Below are 21,777 nucleotides of genomic sequence, written 5' to 3' on the forward strand. Positions count from 1 at the left end.
ACTACAGGCTAGTTAAGTATGCTTCATATCTGGAGATCAAACACAAGTGAACAAGGTGATCAACATGAAAGAACCGGTTCATTTTGGCAAAAGTTCCAGGGGTGAGGCACTGTCCTGACTCAAATCAGTGTGTCCCTGGAATTTCATCACAGGATCTCAGCAGCCTTCATCTCCAGGTTGGTAACAACCTCGGATGACTAAAAGCGAAAGTCTAAAATTAGAAATGATAGCTATATTTTTCCTTTTCCAAATCAGCTGTTTCAGTGCTGACCCTTCATTTACACCGTTCCAAGACCAAGTGGACAAACTGAGTATGCTCAGGTTAATAGCCGTTGTCTTTAAAAGTGCTCAGAAATGTAGAAGGCACTTCATTGTCCTGAAGCACTTCTTCAGGAGGGCTCAGAAATCTTGTCTCCGCTTTGTAAGCAGGTGAAAAATGTTCAGTGAGCTAATTCTGCTTGGGGAACCCTTTGACCTGGATAATACTGCTGTGCCCTTGGCAGAGAATCATCCCTTTGGTTTTGCAAAGTGGAGATGTTTGTGATGGAGACTGTGTGGGCACAGGGGACAAAAGCACTGCTCAGTGCAGCTCAGCCTCTACTTTCTTGGTCCATCCAGTAATACACAGTCATTCCTTGGTGTCTGAGCTGGGTCTGGAGTCCCAAGGACTCTGCAGTATCACCTTCACAGGTGCCTTTCTTCTGTGCTAAAACTACTGGAAAACACAGTTGCTTGAAGCTATGCTGAAGGCAGTGGTGTTTGTTAAGTTTCTGGCACTGCAGGGGGGTCTGCCAGTGGTGGCTGGTGACATCTGGGCTGGTCAAGGAGGAGGGTGCCAGCACAGCTTCCCGCTGTGCCCTTCTGCTAGGGAAGCAGCAGCAGGGCCACTGTTAAAGCACAGCTTTGTGATCCTGTCATTCCTCTGGCCGTGGAGATCATGAGCACTGCAAGGGATAATGTGTGTAGACTCATGAATGAGAAGGAGTGGTGAGCAAAGCCCATCTCTCTCTGCTCCTTTCCTAACACAGTGGCAAGCAACGCTGACAACAGAGGTCTACGGGAGCGTGCAAAGAACTGGAAATTGCCCTTTCTCTCTGCCCAGAGTGACCTAATACAGTTTGCAAAGACATGATGTGCAAAATGAAGCTCTTCTTCTGCAAGTTTGATTTGTGTTCAGACCAGAATTATTTAATAATATCTAATTAGCTATAAGGAAGTGTTTTTTAATAGAGAGGGGTCTCAAACTTGTTTTTTAGGAATCTTGCTTTTTAACATATGAGTTACTGCCTGAATCTGAATATTATATCTGAATGTTTACGGTTGAGGGAGCAGCTGTAGTTGTGAAGAGCTGAGCAACTAATTGGTGAGAAAGGTATGAAAGATGGACAATAGGCTATTATCAAACACTTGGCAACATGTTGGGATAGTACAGCACTATTCAGAGAATGAAGCTGTTAAACAAAATGTGTAATCCCTTTTCCCTGCCTTCCCTGAAAGTGATATAGACTCTCTCACCAAAATTTTGGTTGAAATACTCATAATGAGCATATCTCTTTTCTCATGAACTTTGCTCCCTGACTTCTTGCCATTTGACATATTGTTTTGACTATTGTGAAATTGTAATTGCCTTATTTAAGCCTTATAGTCTCCTTCACCAAATAGACTAATCTTTTCTACCTGTAGAGAAAGCTTTCTGAAAGAAACATCACAATGAAATCAGAGTGCCTTTCTTTGCCAGTATTCAGAACTCCAGCTCACGACTGCAATCACTCGTGCTAACATCCCTAATTTTCTGTGTTAGAATTAATAACAACGAAACGTTTTGTTAGAATTAACAAAACGAAAATGTGAGCAAGGAACGTAAGTGAAAGGGATTGCTGGCAAGCACTAGGGAAATGGGGATATATGAGAAGGTGAACCTGTCTAAGTCTAGCACCTAGCATCAAAAGATGTTAAAACTCTTAAAACAGAAAGAAAGAAAAACTAAAGACTGGAGAGCCATTGTATTCTGACCATTCCTGAAATGATGATGATCCAGCTTAGAGCAGAAGCCATTTATTCTTAACCCTGTTTAAACTGCATTTCAGTCAATGTACGTTGGTCACATCCCAGAGCACAACAATCAAATCTACTTTCACCAGTTGCCTTGCAGAAACACTTGGGTGTGAGAAATCCTGGTTCCTTTCTTCCTTTCATCTACATCCCCTTAAGAAGCAATTTGAGAGCATAAACATCTCTTCTTTGAAGAGCAGTAAAAAATACTGCAGTATTACTGCAAATAAGAGCAGTAACCTGAGCAAGGCTTATTTGGAGAGAGAGCAAAGTCTGCTGAGATGTTTTGAAAGTTAGGGACTGCTAACATGCATATCAAAGGGAGGTATTTTTTAGGATTGGGCAAGGATAAGGGGTAAATATGGCAATTCATCAGGGAGAAATAAAAAAGACAATAAATCAGTCCGTCAAAGGGGCTGTCATGAAGAGTGGGAACAGCTTTATACAATGTTTGTCTAGTCAATAGCATCATTTACTATATAAATAACTATCTGTGTGAACTTTTTATTGCTTTCCACACATATTTTCCACAGCTGGCAAGTGTGTTTGTTCACGTATCTATAAACCATTCTGCAAATACTGCTCTCAAGCTGCCCGTGTGTCAGAATTATAAATGCACCCTATTACAAGTTTATTTGCAAAATTATCCATATGAGCCTAAAGTTATCTGTCTAGATTTGTTGCTTATTTTTTGTCAGTTATAAATGCGTAGAGCGTTTTCTTTCCTCAGTACTGTTTCAATTTTCATGTTTTTATTTTTAGGCAGAGGGAATTGCCAGTGTCATCTAGTGCACCCTACTGGCCAGATACAACTTCACCAGGTTTGAGGGTCTTGCTGGCTTAAGTACGTTGAAATACTTCATATTCCTTTCCTGTGTTAGAAAATGCTGTTTTCTGTAAATTAATGCAGGTTTAGAGGAGGGATTTGAACCAGGCTGCTTATGATTCAGGAACTGCATTACCAACAAGGCTATGGGCTGTTCAGGATACTCCTCTTTCTCTCTCTCCTTTTTTTGTAAATCACTCTCTCGGAGTGTCTCAGTTTCTTTCTCTCTCTCTCTCAGTTTCTCTAGCTATTGTAACATATCTCACTTTCCCACTTCACCTCCCCAAATTTAAAAGACTTTCCTTTTCTTGGTCTTGGTTTATTTCCTATATCAGAATGATACATTTGGAAGTCTTGTTTAATTTTTTAAAATGACTAGTTTTTTATGATGATAAGACCTCCCTTAAAAATAGATTTCACTAGGCAAAAAAGGCTTAAAAATGTCAAGCCTATTGTTAGGAAAAGGCTATTAAATTATAATAAAATATTCTTAATTGTAGATTTTTTAGAATTTAAAACAAATAAATAAGTTCTGCAAATCCAAGCTTTTGTGCCTTCTGTTTAGGGAAGACAGGGTTCAGGATCTTTGAGCCTAAGTTTTTTTGTTGGTCCAAGGAAAAAAGATAATTTTCTCAAATTCCATTACTATAAATGTGCATACGCTAACAAACGTCTTAAGTGGTCTGTAACAAATCTCTTAAGTGGTCTCCAGAAAATAATATGAAAGCAGTGGTAGCACTTTAGTATAAACCAACTCTTTTGAATGGCAAATATCAAATACTGCTGAACTGAGATCAGCGTGTTAGTCATGCTCTTTCCAGTTAGTTCATTTGCATTTAATGTTACAGCTCTCCCATAAGGAGCGGAGGGATGCCAGAATCTTGCTTTTTAGGGCTGCGTAACTGCGGGACCAGAGCCTTTGCTGGTATGGGGCTATTCTGTCAATGCCACAGCTGTAGTCTGACACTAAAAGAAGCATAAGTGCCTCAGAAATGGCTTCCCGATTAAAGGTGGATGTTACTTTAGTTTTTGCAGAGTTAGTATCGATCCTTGCATCGCACTGGCACTCCTACCTGCTGTTAGCGTAATGGGAAATGGAACCGGGGCTGCAAAAGGTGGAAATAACAGATGTGTCCTTCAGATATGGTGACGCTTAGTTGAACTTTAGCCCCCTGATCCTGAAGGCTCATCGATTGCTTCATGGCAGCCTAACGTACTTCACACCATGACTGGGTTTTTTGGACACTTGAGAGATGTGCATCAGTACCAGGAAAACCACAGGAGTAAATCTTTGCAAGAGTGTTATCCTTTGAACCCAAGGGGATGTTTTTGAATGTCATTGTAAATAATAAGGAAAATTGCATATTGGAAGGATCCATAACAAACATTTTAAAAAACAGTCTTATTTTGAGTTTTTGCTGATGCTGTATGAAGTAGTCAGTTCGACTTCACGTCTTGTTGAAAGTGCCTTGTTGAAGATTCTGCCCTCAAAGTAATCTTTGTGGTAGAATGAATGTGAATAGTCAAGGTGTAGTGATACTTCCTAAGCTGACATTTTGATATTTGCCTTGGTAAAGACATACCTACTTCTTTTTGCATCTCAGAAAGATATGGTGATGCTTCCAAGGGCAATTGGGGGGTCCTTGATTTGATCTTTCTGCTGAATTTTGGTTTGGTTAATTATTTTAATTTTGTTTAATAAGATGCATTATTCTTCATTTCCTGTCCTAACATGCAATGCAGAGTTCACATGACACGACATAAACAGTTGTGTTTAACACTAGAGATAGATGTGCTTTTGGAGCCCTTAAGGTGGAAAGTATTATATATGTATAAAATGATATCACCTGCTCAATAAAACTTTAAACAGAATAATATCAGTAATTAATAAAAATAATAGCAAATGTTTATACTCAGCATTTTCCACTGTGTTACTTCTCATTAAAGGGATAAATGTTGTCAGAGTGGGGAAGCTCTGAAAATAGAGAAAGGATTGTTTTCACTGGTCAAAAGTGGGAGTGGCTTTTCTGATGAATAACATAAGCTAATGATCTCAATCTGGTTTTGACCCATGAGCAACGATACTGAAGGATGATATTGCCATGGCTGAGGTCACGGTTTCTTAGCTTCAGCTTTAATGTTTTTATATCCCATAGCAGGTATGATGGGTAGTGTGTTGCTTGTCCTCCAGGGCTGGAGATCAACTCAGGAGCAACTTCTTTTGCTGCTCTCACTCTACGTTGGGTGTAAGAAGAAAAAGTGAATGCATGATAGCCTAAATTCACTTTTAGTGTTTGCCAGGATGTAACTGGAAAATAATTGTAAATTAAAAAAGGGAAAATATCTAGTTTTGGTAGAAAGTTGGCCTGATTGCACCTTCAACAAAAATAGCCCAATGCGTGTGGGCAAAGCACAGAACAAGTGGCTACTTCCGCACAAATGTGTTTTAGAAATTGTGCTGGTAATTACAACATTAATCTTTCTGATGCCATAGTTAAGCGGCATTATTTGATGCTCTCCCCTCATATCTCATGCAGCTGTGTGCTAGAGAGCTGACCCAAACAGAAGAAAATGGAGCAGCTTAAAATGGTAAATGTTGCTACCTATCCAGTACCAGGGTAACACCTTAATCCTGGATGGCTTCAGTGGGTTTTCAAATAAGTGCATCCAGTTTCTTTGTTAATATGGACTCTTCTAGCATTTTAACTTAGAATTTGCCAGCCCGAGCAGTCTGAGAGGTAGCCCCCTCTGGTGAAGGCTGATAACGGCTGAGTGGAAGCTGTGGTCAGTATCAGAGCAGCAAAGGACAGCCCAGAGAGCCGTGTGAGCGTGCAGGGGTGAAGATGAGGTAAGGGAGGGAGGGTTAAACAATGAAGAGTGACAAGGCTTAAGACAACAAAGCTACATTTGATGCACTGCAGAAGTATATTGTCTTTTGATCTTATAGGTATTTTTGGTGAGATGTTTTTTATACTTCTACTTCTTGCCAATCATTTTTCTGGAAAACATGGTGTTCAGTAAACCTGAAAATATCCACTGCTCTTTGGGATGTCAAGTTCATTTAGTTGCAATTCAGAAATTTCAAAATGGTTTCAGCTAACAAACAGCAATTTCCTCATTGTCTCACCTGAAGGTGATGCAGACATTTGAAACCTCTGTGCCTACTGCACGTATCAGAAACACTAAACATTTCATCTTGATTTCTCTTCAGTTCCACCTACTTCCTGGAAAATTTGGAAGCCTTGCATTTACCACTTCAAATTCTCTGCCAAGTTCCTTTCAAATTTTTTTTGCTCCATTTTTGTCTCACACGTTTATTATATGGTGACAAATGCAGTTTTCTTCTGACACCACATAATAGATGTGTGAAACACACACACACATGTTCTAGTAAGAGACTGCTCTTTATTTCCTGGCTCCAGTTGCAAAACATGAGTCAGGGTTAGAAAAGTTGTACCTCTGTCAGAGATGTGTAATCCACACCCTCAAACTTTCCTAGCTTTTGCTACAGTATTGGGGGAAAATGGCAAATCTGGTTCTTCTATTTCTGTACTCAGTGTTTCCTCCTCCCCAAGCACATCTTTTCTTCATTTTATAATCACCATTCCCCTGTATTGATTACATTTACTCAGTTCAGACATTGATGCTGTCATTAAAAGGGAAAAAATTCCCTCCAGCTCCTAAAACAAGTGTACCAGCACTCTGACTGCGGGAGGTACAGCAGTTTTAGAGAAAGAATCCTCCTACTATTCTGGCTTTAATGCAAAGAAGAAACATTACTGGTCAATTTGCTGTGAATTCCAAGCACTCTCTTCTCCGCGTCAAGTGATATCTGATGTTCTGCTGTATAATTGTAGGTAACAACCAAACAGCCTCTCAACAAGACTCTGGTGACATAACATGCCTTATTTATGTATACCAGCTTTAAGTGTTCTGGACACTTCTGCAGGGTGTAGGGGGCCTCAGTGAAATACAAAATCAGACAGATCTTTTGTGAACTAAAGTGGAACAAGCCCCACGTTACAAGTTAAAACAAAAACAAGCAAACAAGCAAGCAAAAAGAGAAAACTGAACACATTATCACCTCCTACTGGATCCAGACAGGCTAGAAATTTCACGTGTGAGGCAGTTATTCTGCAGTTACCCATGTGTGACTGGAAGCAGCAGGAACTATGGTGCTTCCATGTTAATCATAAACAGAGTTTTGTATTAATTTTTTTTTCTAAATCATTTTATCCCACAAGGTCTTAGTGGTTGAGTTGCTCCTGCAATAGAATGACAAATAACTGGGTGACATGCTGTGAAAAATTTAGAAAATGAGAAATGCTATCCCATTTTCCAAACAGAGCAGAAACAACACTAATTCCATTAGGCAAGATGGAACAGACAATTAAACTGGGCATGCTTTTAATTGTGAAGCTAACCAGATAATTGATGCCGTTTTCAAATGTAATGACTATTGAAGTGATTCCTTTAACGTGAAGCAAAACCACTGATTTTCCTTTCTAAAATTAAAGCATTTACCTTACACAAAGTATAAGAAATGTTACCTGTTGCCTCCACCATTCCTTCTAGGATTACAACAATTTCTAGCTCCTCTTTGGGCAACTGGGCTTTGGAAATCTCCCAGAAAGGACTCTGCTGGTTAATTTCATGGCTGATGATCAGTGGTGAAACCAAAAAGAGACGATCATCCCCTGTGTAATAACCTACGTTGATATCTGTCTGGTTGAGTGGTATAAATTCCCCCTCCTTTGTCTGTTTGGATTTGATCAACTTGGCTCGTATTGATGCCTCTACAATGTGTGAATTCCTAAGGTCTCCTACTCGGAACATCAGACACAGCTTTCCATCCCGCATGGAAATAACTGCGTTTGTAGAAAAAACCAAGGTTTCTGCCCTCTTCTTGGGTTGGGATATTTTCACAAACATGCAGCCAACCATGAAAGCGTTGACGATAGAACCTAAAACAGACTGCACTAAAAGCAGAATAATTCCCTCGGGACACTTGTCCGTGATGACCCGGTAACCATACCCAATGGTGGTTTCTGTCTCGATTGAGAATAAAAAGGCTGAGACAAACCCATTGAGGTTGCTGACGCATGGGGTCCACGTGCTGTCCCCTATATGATCCATATCTCCTCGCATGTAGGCAATTAGCCACCAGATCATTCCAAAGAAGAGCCAGGTCACAGTGTAAACCATGACAAAAATCAACAGGTTGAACCTCCACTTGAGATCGACTAAGGTAGTGAAGATGTCAGTCAAGTAACGGTAAGTCTCTCTGACATTCCCATGGTGGACGTTGCATTTCCCATCTTTCCTAACATACCTCTGGATTTTTCTCTTGGCACATTCTTTGTTTATATTTTTTGGCAGATCCTCTCTAGCTTGTTTGGGCAACTTTGGCTGATGAATAGTGACAGGGCTCTCTATGTCCTGCTCCATTGAGTCTTCTTCCAGTACGTTAGCTGCCATTAAAAACAAACAAACAAGAAAAAGGCAGGCATTATTTTTCTTATTATTTCTCTAAGTCAACACACAGCTTCTTCCTGTATTACTGGCATGAAATCGCTATTAATCAATAAAATTATCACCCTTGTTCTTTGCTCACCTATTAGACGCACAACACAAAAGTCAAATGATGCCAAGCATCCTCGATTTATTGCTAAATAGAAACACTTTGAAGGAAAACTCTTTCTCGTTTCCTATCTATCAGGTCATCCTATCTACACCCATATTTAAATTCTGCAAGACGTGTTCAAGCAGATCTTTCTTCCCCCTGCCCCCCTTTACAGTTTAATAAATGAGGTTTCTTATACACCAGGAAAGATCTCCTGGGAGATAGCAGATATAAATGAGGAAATGGTTTCGCTTGGGGGTTTCAGTCAACAAGATGAGCAGAGAAAATGAGCTATTTTTTCTATCAATCGCATTGCTTGGGGAAAGTACTAAATAAGTATAAGGAGTTTAAAAAAACCCAACATTTTTCAGAAAGAACCAGTCCTGCTCTTGTTGAAGGAAAGGTGGCTTTAGTGTAATATATACCAAGAGCAATTCAAGCACATTTCCATAGAAAATCAATGTCTCGCTGATACTGAGACAGGGAATTGTGTGTCCTACTCCCAGTAACATAAAACATACAGTACTTCAGAACATGATTGCATTTTAATTCAATATACCTGTGGCCTTTAATTCAACTGTGCCTTTTTCTCTAACTGTATGGGCCTACACAGTGTTCCCCCGTAAGTGTCTTACAAGAATTTAAAAACCAGAAATGACAGTAACTGCCTTTTTTTTTTTTTTTGGCTTCCCAGCATTTTGAGATAAATAGCTTCATTATGTTTATGTGCAAGAAAGAAGAGTTTACTGAGGAGAAGAGTGGTTTAATTGAATGGGTTTTGCATGAAGCTGAGGACCTGATGAGGTCTGGGGTAACTGTTGTCTTTTACTGGAAACCCTTCTTTGCCCTCTCTGGGGCTTGTTCCTGCAGGAATTTCAGCTCTTGAACTCCTAATTTTCTCCCTTCTGCCTAACTGCTATCATTCTGCTGCCAGGCTGTGAAGGGAAAAGGCTTCTGCTGGCTCTGCCTAGATGCTTGGCTCTGAATATTGTAGCACTGATGTGATGTTGTACCATTGGTTTACGGAGATGCTCCTCCTGAACAGTCAGGGCGTTGACCTGCATGTTGCCGGTGCACCCTGCAATGGCCACAGTTTACATTAATGTGCTGCGGCAACTGCTGTGCAGGCTCAGGTGTGGGCTGCCCAGTCCTGCTGTGGGTGGTGACCTTCAAGCAGAGAGCTGGGAGCAAGCAGCCTGGGTTGGGAAGCACTTCATTACCCTGATCTCCGGTTGCCTCTGAGTACCTCTTGCCTGGCTGGGAAATGGCGTCATAAACCCACCAAAACTCCTGCTTGACACAGCAGTCCTGTCTCTGGCACCCCACGGGCTTGGGTGTCTCCACTTGGCACTGCCCTGCACAGTAGACCCAAACCCTTTCATGTAGAGGAGCTACCAGGGAAGCCTGGGCTCTTGTCCAGAGAGAGGGTTGCACAAGGGGCTGCTCTTGGTGGATCAGTATGGCTCGAAGAGCATTTTAGTCTCTCATTCTCAGAAATATGTGCTACATAGCAGATCATCTGTGGAGTCTCACAGCACCTGTAACTTTTTCAAGATGTGCAAACTCATCCCTGTGGAGAAAGATCACAGACCCTTGTAAAGTTTTAGGGCTGCCTGAAATACCCGGGGAAAAAAAATGGGTTGGAGACTGGTTGTCTCTCCTTCTGGCCGGCGCCACTGCCAGCCAAGCCTCTGTTCAGCCCCATAGCCTTTTCTATGTTAAAAGAAAGGCTCAAAGGCCAACAGTAGCATGGAAACCTGATAGCAGGTCTGTGTTTAAAGACTCTGCGTTCCATCCTGTGTCACTTTTTCAGTTTGCTGCTGTGTCTAAAGAGAGCATTATTCAGGCTGATGGTAGCGGCAGCACTGGAAGTCGTGTCACAAGGCAGTCAGTTCTCAATGAACTTACCCCAGTTGGTGACAGTGTGCCTACTTGCATTATCATTAATGCTATGTAACGTACGATGAAACAAACACAATAAAAAGGCACTGCAGGAACTTTGTGAGGCAGACTTAAGCCAAAGCCAGCAAATTTGAAGTTAAGGCTTCACACTTTACGCTTAACTCTCTATTGTGCCTAAGGAAATTTCAGTCCACAGGAGCTAGCACATCACTGCAGTAATAGACCCCTCAAATACTTATGAACAGCCTATGAAGGCTCTGGCTTTTGAGGCTTTAATGCAGTGTATGTTAGACTAGTAATGCTGTTTTAATGTGGTTCATTATCTTTAAGGCATTATGAGTATTTTGCTTTCCCCTCCCAGTTAGAGCCTGGCATGAACACAGAGACAGAGTGCAGGTGTCCCCTGTTGCCTTTGAGAATATACCTTACTTCTGACCTTGCTGTTAAAGGCAACCATGTCCTAGACCTCCCTGCCTGCGCATCTCTTACCAGAAATGGCAAAGTGTACTAAAAACCATAACATGGCTGGGAGGGGACACAGGTGCTGATTTTATTAGTGGCATCAGGAGAAATCTGAAGGGACATCCCCATCCAGGGATGCCTACCAGTCATACTCTGCACCCACCTAGCCTGCTTTGCATATGGTGTTTATTTCCTATAGAAGTACTTGCTAGTAATGAAGCACCTTTTATTCATACAACAAATTTTAGTGATGCTTTCAAAATGCTTAGTGTTGATTAAGTCCTTGTGCATCATAACCAGCCTTTACTGTCTTTTACAGTACATGAGCTGACCCACAAAGAGAGGTAAGAGGCCGCTGTGCTCCCCAGCACGTGGTGGTGGGCTGTCACTGTCAGTGTAAGTGGACTTCAAAGACCTGCCCCTTCCAACATGGGAGAATTTTTCTTAACCTTGAGAGGTCGCACCAGAGCTGACTTGCATCTGAATATATAAGAGGTCAGCTTTGGACAACCAAACCCAGTGACTGCATTTAACCCGCCTCTCTCAGTATAGCATCTCGCTAACACTCTTGCGGACATTTCAATCTCCCTGGGGGCATCTGGCCATTTTGTAAACTCTTCAGACTCTTTCCAGTGCTGTCATTTCTCAACTCTCAGGCAGTCTCTGAGAGGAAAAATTAAGGTCAAGTTTTTAGTCTGTTTCTCTTTATGCAAGATGCCCTTTTACTCTTTCCCTCACCCAAATTCTCCTACTGTGAGTCCCAATGAATACCTATATGGGGAGGTTTCTAGGTCAGAATCACAGCCCGTCACCCTCTCCTGGTCTGAGTTCTCACTCCAGAGTGAACCTTGGGAACAACAATTCCTGAAATAAGTGATCCAAGGATTGTGCATCTGTGTGTTTCCATGGAAATGCTTGATGAATAAGTTTTAAACACATGGCAGAATCCCTGTTCACCGCTAAGGCTGAGGAACAGCCACATATTGTCAGCGCCTTTGCCGCAAAACACTTTGACTAATTATATTTTTACTTGATATCAACCCAATTAGCTTACGCTGTTTATTTCATTTAATTTTCCTTTTGGTTATATAAATGGCTGTCATGGTTCCAGGAACAGAGGAGTGAATAGCAGCTATCTCACTTGAGAGCTATTTTTACTCTCTCTGCTTTTCTGCGTGACAAAAATATATACATATTATTAATCTGCACTGCAAAAGAATATGTACTTCTTCTGAATGCTTCCCCCTCTCCCAGTAAACATTGTGTTTGTTTGAACACAATGGCCAGGTAGCAATACTGTGCCAATTTCGGCCAAATTAGAGTATTCTGTTCAAAATATTTTTTTCAGTGGGTCCTTTAGGCAAATGCATACAACACACATGAGATTTCAGTGACTTGTTTCATTTTCCAGCAAATGACAAGGAGTTCTCCTAAATAGGTCCCTGAGTAGTTCACTTGTGTTTCATCATAGCAATGTGTACTGGCTATGGCTATATCAGTAAATTAAATGTGCCCAGGCCTATTCTTTAACATGGAGGCTAAATGGAGTGGTACAGCTCACACTTGTGTTATTGAACTCCTGTTGTTTTCAAAGCAGGGTAGTCTCATACAGTCTGCTTATTAGGAATAGTCCGTGTCCCATGCTAACACCTGCAATGTAGCCAGGAATTGTGTGTACTCAGTTCTGCACGGGTCAAAACCATGCCAGGGGCTTTTCTAGGAATTTTATCATAGAAGGAATTGGGTGCCAGTGCTCGGGAACATTTTATTTTCTAGTAAATATGCAACCAGTGTTGGTGTCCTGGTCTTGTCTATTCCAGAACAGCATTGGAAAGGCACAATCCAGTGTTTCCAAGCACATATTTTTATTTAGAGTCTGTAGAATAATATGAATCTGACAACAAACCGTGAGCTGTACAGGATATGCTCTCACAACCTTCATGGCTGTGAATGTAACATCTTACTATAATCCCTAAGCAATCATTTTATCATTAGCAATGTGATTTTTTTCTACTTTGGTAGTGCTTCAGAGATCTTGTCATGGTACTGTACAAATACAAAGCAAAAGGAGGTACATAAAGGGCATACTTGTCTCATTTAAATACTTGTAGCCTGTTTTGATCGTATACTGTATTAGAGTTGTAGGATGACCTGCAAAATAATTAGGAGTTTCAACAGAGAATATTACAAATTATAACTGACTTTTCTGTAACAGAAACTGATATAGAGAGTCTAGTGAATGTTCACTGTAATTTAGTAGACTAATTTTATCTCTTGTAACATAGTTGTGAACGGTTTGTATGCAAATTTATTGAAAATTCAGTATTTTCAAAAAATAATTTATAATCTACAAATTGTTCTCACGGGCTTTATTGCACATATACAAATGTCGAGCAGACATCGTTTTGACTGTGATTTCTGTCTGCATGCAGGTCATTCCCCACTTTCCCAATAGGATGAGAGCAACTTTTAAGTTAAGCAGGTGTTTGCATTTGTAAGGTCCAAGCTTGCCTTTTGTGAACGTTTTTCAGTATTCATCTCTCATTTGCTGTGATCACAAGCCTCCCTGCCACTGAACTCCTCTGTGGAATATTTGGCAGTACCAGGTGGCTGCTTCTGTTCCCCACTGCCTCTGCGAGGTTGTTAGGCTTTGACATCAGGAGAAGAAGGTGTAGCACCGCACGGCACAAGACATTTTCTGCGATGTTCAATACTCTGCTCTAAGTCTGGGTCTTTCTGTTTCTTCTCTTGCCTGTGATGCAAGGAGAAGTCAGAGAAAGGAAGCAGACGGGGAGCTTTTGAAATGCTTCGCCTGATCTCTGGCTGGTTTTAGTCACCGTTTCAGAGCTTTGTAAAACCTCAGGTCTGACGAGCACTGAGGGCACAGGAACAGATATTCTTAGAATAGAGGGGGATTTGCCTGTTTGATGAACTCAGCCTATGTTGCTCTCAGTGAGACCAGGTAATCCGTACTGTGAGACACTGCGTATTACCACTAGATATGAGGAGAAAGAGTCTTGTTTACAGAAAAAAATGGAGCTTTTTATGATCAGCTAACAATTGTAAGCCGTCATTATCACAAAATGCAGATTTTTTTCTGAAAAAGAAAGGAGTTAGGATGTGGTCCTGCACTGTTGAAATCAGTGCAAGATTGTCTATTCACTCAGCTGGGAACATTGTCTAGATCTCGTTTTGAAATGTTGAAATACTTAATAAACACTGACTTGGCAAATTTCTTCAAGAACTAAATTACTTATTTGCACCCATAGAATCATAAATATAATTTCAGGGAGAGCATGCGTGTGATTTACATTTATTTCAGCAGCAGTTTTCACTAGAAAAGAAATGCAAGTTGAAGTATATTTATAATTAGAAAAGAGACTGTAAGGATCATACCTTGTTTTTTCACACTACCTGCTTCATCATTGCCTTCTAATCCAACTTGATAAAAATAACATTCTACTATTTTCATTTCTTTTAAGCCTGTACAGCTGCAAAAAATCAGCCTAAGTAACGATTTTGCCTCTATACAGTACAAACATTTCTATTAATTTCTGATTCTTGGCCCTTTTATTATGAAGGATGGAAAATGAAGCTGATACGTGAATTTAAAAAAACATGACTCCGTTTTTGGTAGTCATTTGACCTTGTAGTTTTCATCTTTGATTCTAACCAATTTCGTTACAGAATTTACCACTAAAGGCTCCAGAATGCTGTTTTTACATCTGCTTTGCTAAATGGAGCTTCATTTGAAGCACAGGGAAGCCAAACAGCCTCGGCTTTGTTACGTATATGGGGCAGTGTAAAAAGGCTACACATTCTGAACCTGCAAAGATGTGTGGAGACAGTTCATTATCAACGTCTTCTGCCTTTCATTAGGCTGGGGATCCCAAATTGGATTATGAAACTTGTTTACTACCTGAAGTCTGAGTGCTTGGAGTCAGTGTTAATTGAGAGCCATCTCTAGTGCAAATGCCTGGCATCGAAAATAGATTTCTGGAATAAGGAGAGTCTACTGTTACTTATCTCTGCTCCTGTCTGATTAGTCTAGTTATACATGATATTTACCAGACTTTTGGCTTCCAGAAAAGCTTGAGCTAGAGGTTCAGAGCAGGTAAGGGTTCTCCTGAAAGCCTGTGAATCTACACAAATTAACCTATTGTTTTTGATGTCAGCATACATGTTGACCATTGACCCACTTATCTATGTGGGGACTGGGACTAATGTCCAGAGTGTTTTTTGGGGGCCCAGTCCAGTGCAGTCTAGATGCTATTCTTTTGAGCAGACTCAGCATATGTATGGGCTACTGCTGATATCGCGCATGTGCTCTGGCTTGTGCCATGTTCTTATTCATCATATTCCCCTGGATGGTACAAGTAATCTCTGTCACAAGCTATATGTTAAATTAACAACTCATTCTTATCCTTTATGGCAGATGGTCTATCACCCTTATCTAGTGTTCACTACCTCTTCATGCTCAACCTCCCCACTTTTGTTCCCTTGCTTTCATCAGAAAGGCAAAAGCAAAGATGTTATCACCTTCAGGTAATAAATAAGAAAGTCTGAGAAGGACAAATCTGTAGAGCTACAAAAGGGAGACAAATAGGTGTCCCATGCAATTTCAGAGAATGTTGAACAATGGAGACTAAGCTCAACATGATGGAGGGAGCAGCAGTTACTCTGAAATCATGGCCTACCAATGGAAGTCTAGACAATGGAGGACTACCAGAAAGGCAGAATGAAGAATCCTGGCCATGATAAGTATGCAAGGCTGGCATTAAAGTTAGAGACTCTCACATGCAATTGCTCATAGCAACGTACAAAGAAGTCAGAGAGGTACTCTATCTCTTTTGAAAAAATCAGACCTCAGTCTCCTTTGCTATAGTGTTCTTGTCCTATCCACAACCAACGCAGAAAACACCCTCCTCAGAAGCTGTGTTTCTTCTGAGAAGGTGAGAAAGATAGAAAGGATGCATTTTTTGCGCTTGGAAAATGCATACTATTGTCACTGCTGCTGCAAGCAGCGGAGCAAGGTCAGTGGCAGAGACAGCCCAGGTGTCCCACCCGAAGTCATGCCACCTGGCAACATCAGACCTTGGCTCATGTCCAGTGTTTCCATGTGGCAAAACTACTGACAACTGCTGTAGTAGGGATAATATGGATCATTAATGATTCACAGTGCTGACAGGCCTTAATAGCTGCAAATACTGGCCACATGCTTTTTCTGATGCCTCTGCATCAGATGTATGTCTCCCTGAGTTGCTCTAATGTGCCATTGTCTGACGTGTCCCCTGAGAGATTTCTTTTTACAGTTACTCAACTCCAGCTATTTCTGCCAGTTACTATCATGTGTACTAATGCCAAAATTTTTACTTGTCAGTTGCACTATTTCTTCAGAGATTTACTAAGTACTCAACTTTTCATCTCTGTGGGGTGTGCCAGGAAAAGGAGAAACCATGAAGGAGTTATACTGACCTGAGTGTTATCAGTTTTAAACTGTTTGTGTTTACATGCTCTAACTGCTAGAAACAATAAATAAATAAATTTAAAACCTGCTTAAAATCATAGAATATTTTGGGTCAGAAGGGACCTCTAAAGGTCTCTTGACCAACCCCCTGCTCAACACAGGACCCACTTCAAGGTTAGATTATATTGCTCAGGGCCATCGATGGGAGTTTCCACAGCCTCTCTGGGCCCTGTCCCAGTGCTGCACTTCTCTCATTAAGGACTTTTTTTTTCTTTATATTCTATTTGAATTTCCCTCACTGCAGCTTGTGCCCATTGCTCCTTGTTTTCCCCTGTGCACCTCTGAGAAGAGTATGACTTCATCTTCTCTGCAGCTTCTCTTTTGCATCTGAACTGTTGATTTACAGCTCAGCCTTCCAGGGAAGTTGTGTGAGGGCTGGTTAAGTCCTGGTTTCTCCTCATATTTTCCTTACTGATTACATGGAAAAAGAGTATTTTCAAGTTTTGTGAGAAGAGGTGGGGAGAATCAGTTCCTTTTTCTCATGATTTTTTCCCATTAAAGTTTTCCCAACTGAAAACTCTAGAAACAAAAATTAGCTGATCAACTGAACATTTCATATAGATCGTTCTGACCCATTTAATTCTGCACCTGTAATGTCACTGATATCTGGGGAGTGTTTCTGGTTGTTTCTGGAAGGTGAAGTGTAAATAGGAGCTTGGCTGGCCTGTCCAATGCTGATAACCTGTTCTGCTAAATGTTAGCAAGCTACCCGTCTTGGCTTTGGCCCATGCCAACTAGTGCTCTGAGACAATATGTGGGAATGGTTTGGGAGACAGTATGTGCCAGGGACTGCTCGCATTAGACAGCATGGATGAGATTGCATCAGGTTCGGCTTCTTTCACTCTCATCTGCCAACACTGTCTCAGCAGTCTTTTCTCCCTCAGACATCTCCCCAGGCCCTCATGCCACCTCTCTGTCAAGCAACATATAACCTTGGTCTGCAACACAGACCTCATGTTATTTGAGATAATTTGAAGTGGAAAAAAATCACTGTCAATATGCTAATTATGCCTTAAAACCAAGAGACATAAAGTCCACACAAGACTCGGGGCCAAGTGCTCTGCAGCATGGCATGGACATCCTGTACCACTTGCTCTCAAGGTTGCAGAACAATTCCTGGCCTGGTTTTATTTAGCATTGTAAGATGTAGTCAGATTGGTGATGGGCCTGGTGCATATTCCAGCATGTGAAAAGTTTAGAAATCAAGGCAGGCAGCTGTTGCCCATGTCAAAGTCTATCTGTCCAGTTAGGTCACTACAGAGGAGAGAAATAGACCCTCACAGAAGGAGTTGATACCACCAGCTTTCCCATTTCCATATTGGCGGGAGAAGCCAACCCTTCTCTCTCTTTGCTGTTTTCTACCCCAACTCTATTCCTGTCCTTTTTTCCTCCCCTTCCTGAAGTAAGGTGGCTTTACTTGAATCGTCATCCTTGGGATATCCAAATACAATTTTTGCCTGCATAGCTGAACAACCTTGAGTCAACTTTGTGCCTGAATATTCGTAGAGCTCCTTGGGCAGGTGTCGGAACCATCTTGACTGCTGCACAGACATACTCTGACAGCTTGCTTTGCTTTGATCAATGAATGAATCTAAATATAAGGCATAGGAAGAATGGAGAAGAATATTTTTGTCAGAAAGGAAGGACTTGATTCAATCAATATGCTGTACCAGTTGACTGAAGCCAATAACTTATGCAATGAAGTAAGCCTGCAGACCAAGCACAAGAACTTCTAGTACTTTCCTACAGAAATGGGCAGAAGACGCTATATATTGATACAGAACTTGGACCTGACCAGCTTAGGGTTAGGGGATCTGAGATGACTTTGGGAATGCTCACTTTTTCTCTGCAAAACATCACCTGCACTGAGTAAACTTTCCCCAGGTCAAGATGTTTGTTCACTGGGGACACCACCTGGCATTGGCTCTCTGGGTAGTGTGTGTGTGTGGGGGCTACAATGCAAACTAGCACACACATACACTACTGACTGCTACTTTGCAGCTCATTTTGCCCACCAGCAGCTTCCTAGTAAAGCAAGGCTTTGGGAGAGCCATTTGAATGCTGTTGGTAAAGACGAGGTGTTTGAGCTAGAAAGAACTGTCACTTGCTATGTCTGCTTTTTCAAGAAATATGGACTACAGAGAACAGAGTGACTTTGAAGTGCAGATACCTGATTCCTCCTACCCTCCAATTCTTGAAAGAAGAATGAAAAAGTGTCACAAACTTCCTTCCTTAAATTCTATTTCCCCCCCCTCAGTTTACATCCAGCTGCACCCCAAACAGGCTGCCCCCAGGTCACAGACATTGCCTAAATATATTGGTTTTCCTTCTGCTATTACTATTGCAGGAAGTTATAGAAGGGGCTGGAAAGACTGGGAAAATGGAAACAGCCAAGAATGTTTGGGGTTTTTTTTCTTCTTAATCTGGTAATGGAGATTTCTTTCTTGATAACTTCTTTGCAGACAGAGGAGGATTTTGGTGGCTAAATATCAGATAATTTATGGGTAAAATATGGATATTTCAGAAAAGCAAGGTGCTCCTCCCTTACAAAAATCAGGCAGGATTTTAATTTAGCTTTTTTGCACACTTGAGAAGAAAAATTACTAAAATTTTTCTCATAGATGCTGGGGAAACAACATTTCTGTGATTGCTGCTGTCTCTCGTGGTGGTGACTTGGTGGATGTACGCAGTTTTCTGTCGGTTGAGGTGAGTGACATTGTTCGCTTAGCCTAATATACAAACCCAAACTCTTGCATCCAAACGTTGCCTCACAGATAACATTGTGTCAGAGACCAGGCGGTTAGCCCTCTTACAATTACTTAGTTTATCTGAACAGCTGCCATGTTCTTTCCATCCCCCTCCTCTTCCATTTCTTACTGCAGTTGATACCGGGAATCTGGCTGCTTTCTTTAAGCTAAATAATTAGGCCATCGCTAGCTTCATCCCTTTTCCCTGCCAAAAGAAGTCGCAGTGAAATACAAAGACCCAGTTTCTTGCTACTGACTTCCCATTTCTACTTTGTGCATTTTATAGACTGCAGAGGAAAAATAACTGAGAAATAAGGCTGGAAGTGACATTTAAAAAGACATTTAGAAAAATAAATTTTTAAAAAACTCCATAATTTCAGCTGTGTCAATGTTTTGTTTCAGGTTGTGGTATTTTGGTAACCTGGAAGTGGTAAGTACAGAATAGTACTTTAGCCATGTTTCCTAAGGAAATGAGCCTTATTCATCACTCTGGGCTCCCCCCAATCACTTTTGAAACTTTGGTTGATATTTAGGCTTTTAGATTTCTTTCAGATCTTCAGTTAGATTCTGAAAGGTAGGCATAGCAGCATTTGACAGTGTGTGGAGGTCTCAGAAATACTAAATTCCTACCGGTGTTATGAAAACAGACTGAGTTGACCACACTATCAGATGCCAAGGAATTTATATAAGAGGGAGCTACAAGAAATGTTTCTTTTTCATGAGTGCTGCTGCTCCCAAAGCTACAGTCAAATATTTTTTTCAAATAGCTATTCAGCTATTAGCCTGTCAGCTCTACCGGAGGGCAGCAGAGACACCATCTGTGTGCGGTGTGACCAGGTGGATGATCTGCTCGGCCTGGTGGCAGAGCTGAAGGAGGAGGTGGAAAGGTTGAGGAGTATCCGGGAGTGTGAGAGGGAGATCCCAAAGCTAGTCAAATATTTTTTTCAAATAGCTATTCAGCTATTAGCCTCTACCGGAGGGCAGCAGAGACACCATCTGTGTGCGGTGTGACCAGGTGCCAGGTGTGCTCGGCCTGGTGGCAGAGCTGAAGGAGGAGGTGGATTGACGGTTGGACTCGATGATCTTAGAGGTCTTTTCCAACCTCAATGATTCTATGATTCTATGATTCTATTCTATGATTCCACTCAATGTCCCTATGAAGTATCTTCAGAAAAATTTCTCCTGCTTTGTGTGGAGCCTGAAGGGTTGTGTGCTTTTATTTTCAGGCGGTAAGATTGCAGCCACAGGCTGGATCTGCCTGATGCTCATATTCAATAGAAGGACTTCCACGTTCAACAACAGGATTCTTTAGGTCAGAGTTTGTGGCTTTGTCTACAAAGCAAATTGAGTGCAAGAGAATAAAACTGACTCAACTCATGCTTTTTTTTTTTTAATAATTTTTTTAGTTGAATCAGAACAAAAGATTGAATGAACATATGTTTGGTTTCAATCCAGATTTTTTCTTATCTTTGTTTAATTTGAATGAAAAACCATATACCCTTTCTGCAATGAGCATCAGCTATACAGGATTTTATACCCATTTACATATGAATTTGTTAAAAGATGTATTCAGGCAAGTACAATGTCAGACGCAACATGACTGAAAGTATAAGTCAAAACCACAAAAAAATGTTTCCATGTCAACAAATAGCAACTTTTTGTCTTGAAATAAACAATTCAATGGTGTCTAAATTACCATTTACTATGTTATTTCATTTAAGCTACATAATAAAGTAAATAGGTCTATAAACTCATCTGAAAAAAAGGATCAAAGGAGTTGCTGTGAAATTGCTATAATTGCTATAATTCTTATTATCCTTTCCTACAGGGAACTAGGTAGCAAAAAAGAATTGTAAGCACTGAAATATTTTGTAAATTGGATTCAATTTGACCAACAGGATTTTCCAAAATATTTTAAGAAGGAAAAGACATATAATTTCAGACTTTCAAAAATGTGGTATTTTGTCTGTAAAATACTGAAGTCTAGGAGCTTTTAGCAACAGTTTCAGAATTCAGATTTTCACTCCTTTTTCACAGTAAGATTTTACTTAGCTTTAGGAGACAAAGTTGTTCAAAAGGACTAAATAACCTCAAAATGGAGGGATTATATGAAAGACTTTGTAATGCTTATTTTGGGTGAGGTATGGGATTTCTGTTTGTTTTTCTTTGTTAAAAAGTATGTAAAAGTCTTTTTGATTTGCTCTTAATTTTTCCTATAGTTTTTTTCTAGTCTGACTGAAAATAACCCATCATTCACCAGGATTGTCCCATGCACGAGTCACTAGATCACCAGTTTCCACTCTAAAAATGAGGTACTTTGAGAGGTAACTGGAACCTTTCTGAAAGACTTGATGGTGCCGGGCTCTCATGTTATCCCAGTTGGCTAGATTGTAAGATCCAGTTTCTGCAAATCTGTTAAGGAGTCTTGAGTGCATTTGATTCTGCGTGGCTGAATGTAGAGTTTAGTACAAAACCAATACTACTAGTGTGGATTTAAATTTTCTTTCTACAGTATGCATGGTTGTTACCAGAACAGGCTGAACCAGTATTATGTTTTTTAAATAACTGATGTTTTAGATGGTACATTAACCTTCAGCTAGCAAAGCCCATCTATCTTTACTGGAGCTAGCAAAGCTCA

The 21,777-nt window shown here is 40.7% G+C and overlaps 1 protein-coding gene across 2 annotated transcripts in view; it reads right to left on the bottom strand.

Moving 5' to 3' along the window:
- The window catches only part of KCNJ6 (potassium voltage-gated channel subfamily J member 6), a 51,755-nt gene extending 33,800 nt beyond the window's left edge, over positions 1–17,955 (bottom strand). The window contains exons 1-2 of one of the 2 annotated variants that reach the window (XM_009282988.1): positions 17,940–17,955; positions 7,429–8,349 (exon numbers count right to left, since the gene is read on the bottom strand). In XM_009282988.1, coding sequence (XP_009281263.1) covers positions 7,429–8,326 — 898 coding nt within the window. In that variant the 5' untranslated portion in view covers positions 8,327–8,349; positions 17,940–17,955. Of the gene's footprint in view, positions 1–7,428; positions 8,357–17,939 lie in introns of those variants that run through there. The other variant, XM_009282987.1, reaches the window with a different exon arrangement.
- Between the last annotated feature and the right edge of the window lie 3,822 nt (positions 17,956–21,777).

The sequence above is a fragment of the Aptenodytes forsteri genome, unplaced genomic scaffold (assembly GCF_000699145.1).
Source record: "Aptenodytes forsteri isolate BGI_AS27 unplaced genomic scaffold, ASM69914v1 Scaffold2, whole genome shotgun sequence".
NCBI classification, from domain to species: domain Eukaryota; kingdom Metazoa; phylum Chordata; class Aves; order Sphenisciformes; family Spheniscidae; genus Aptenodytes; species Aptenodytes forsteri.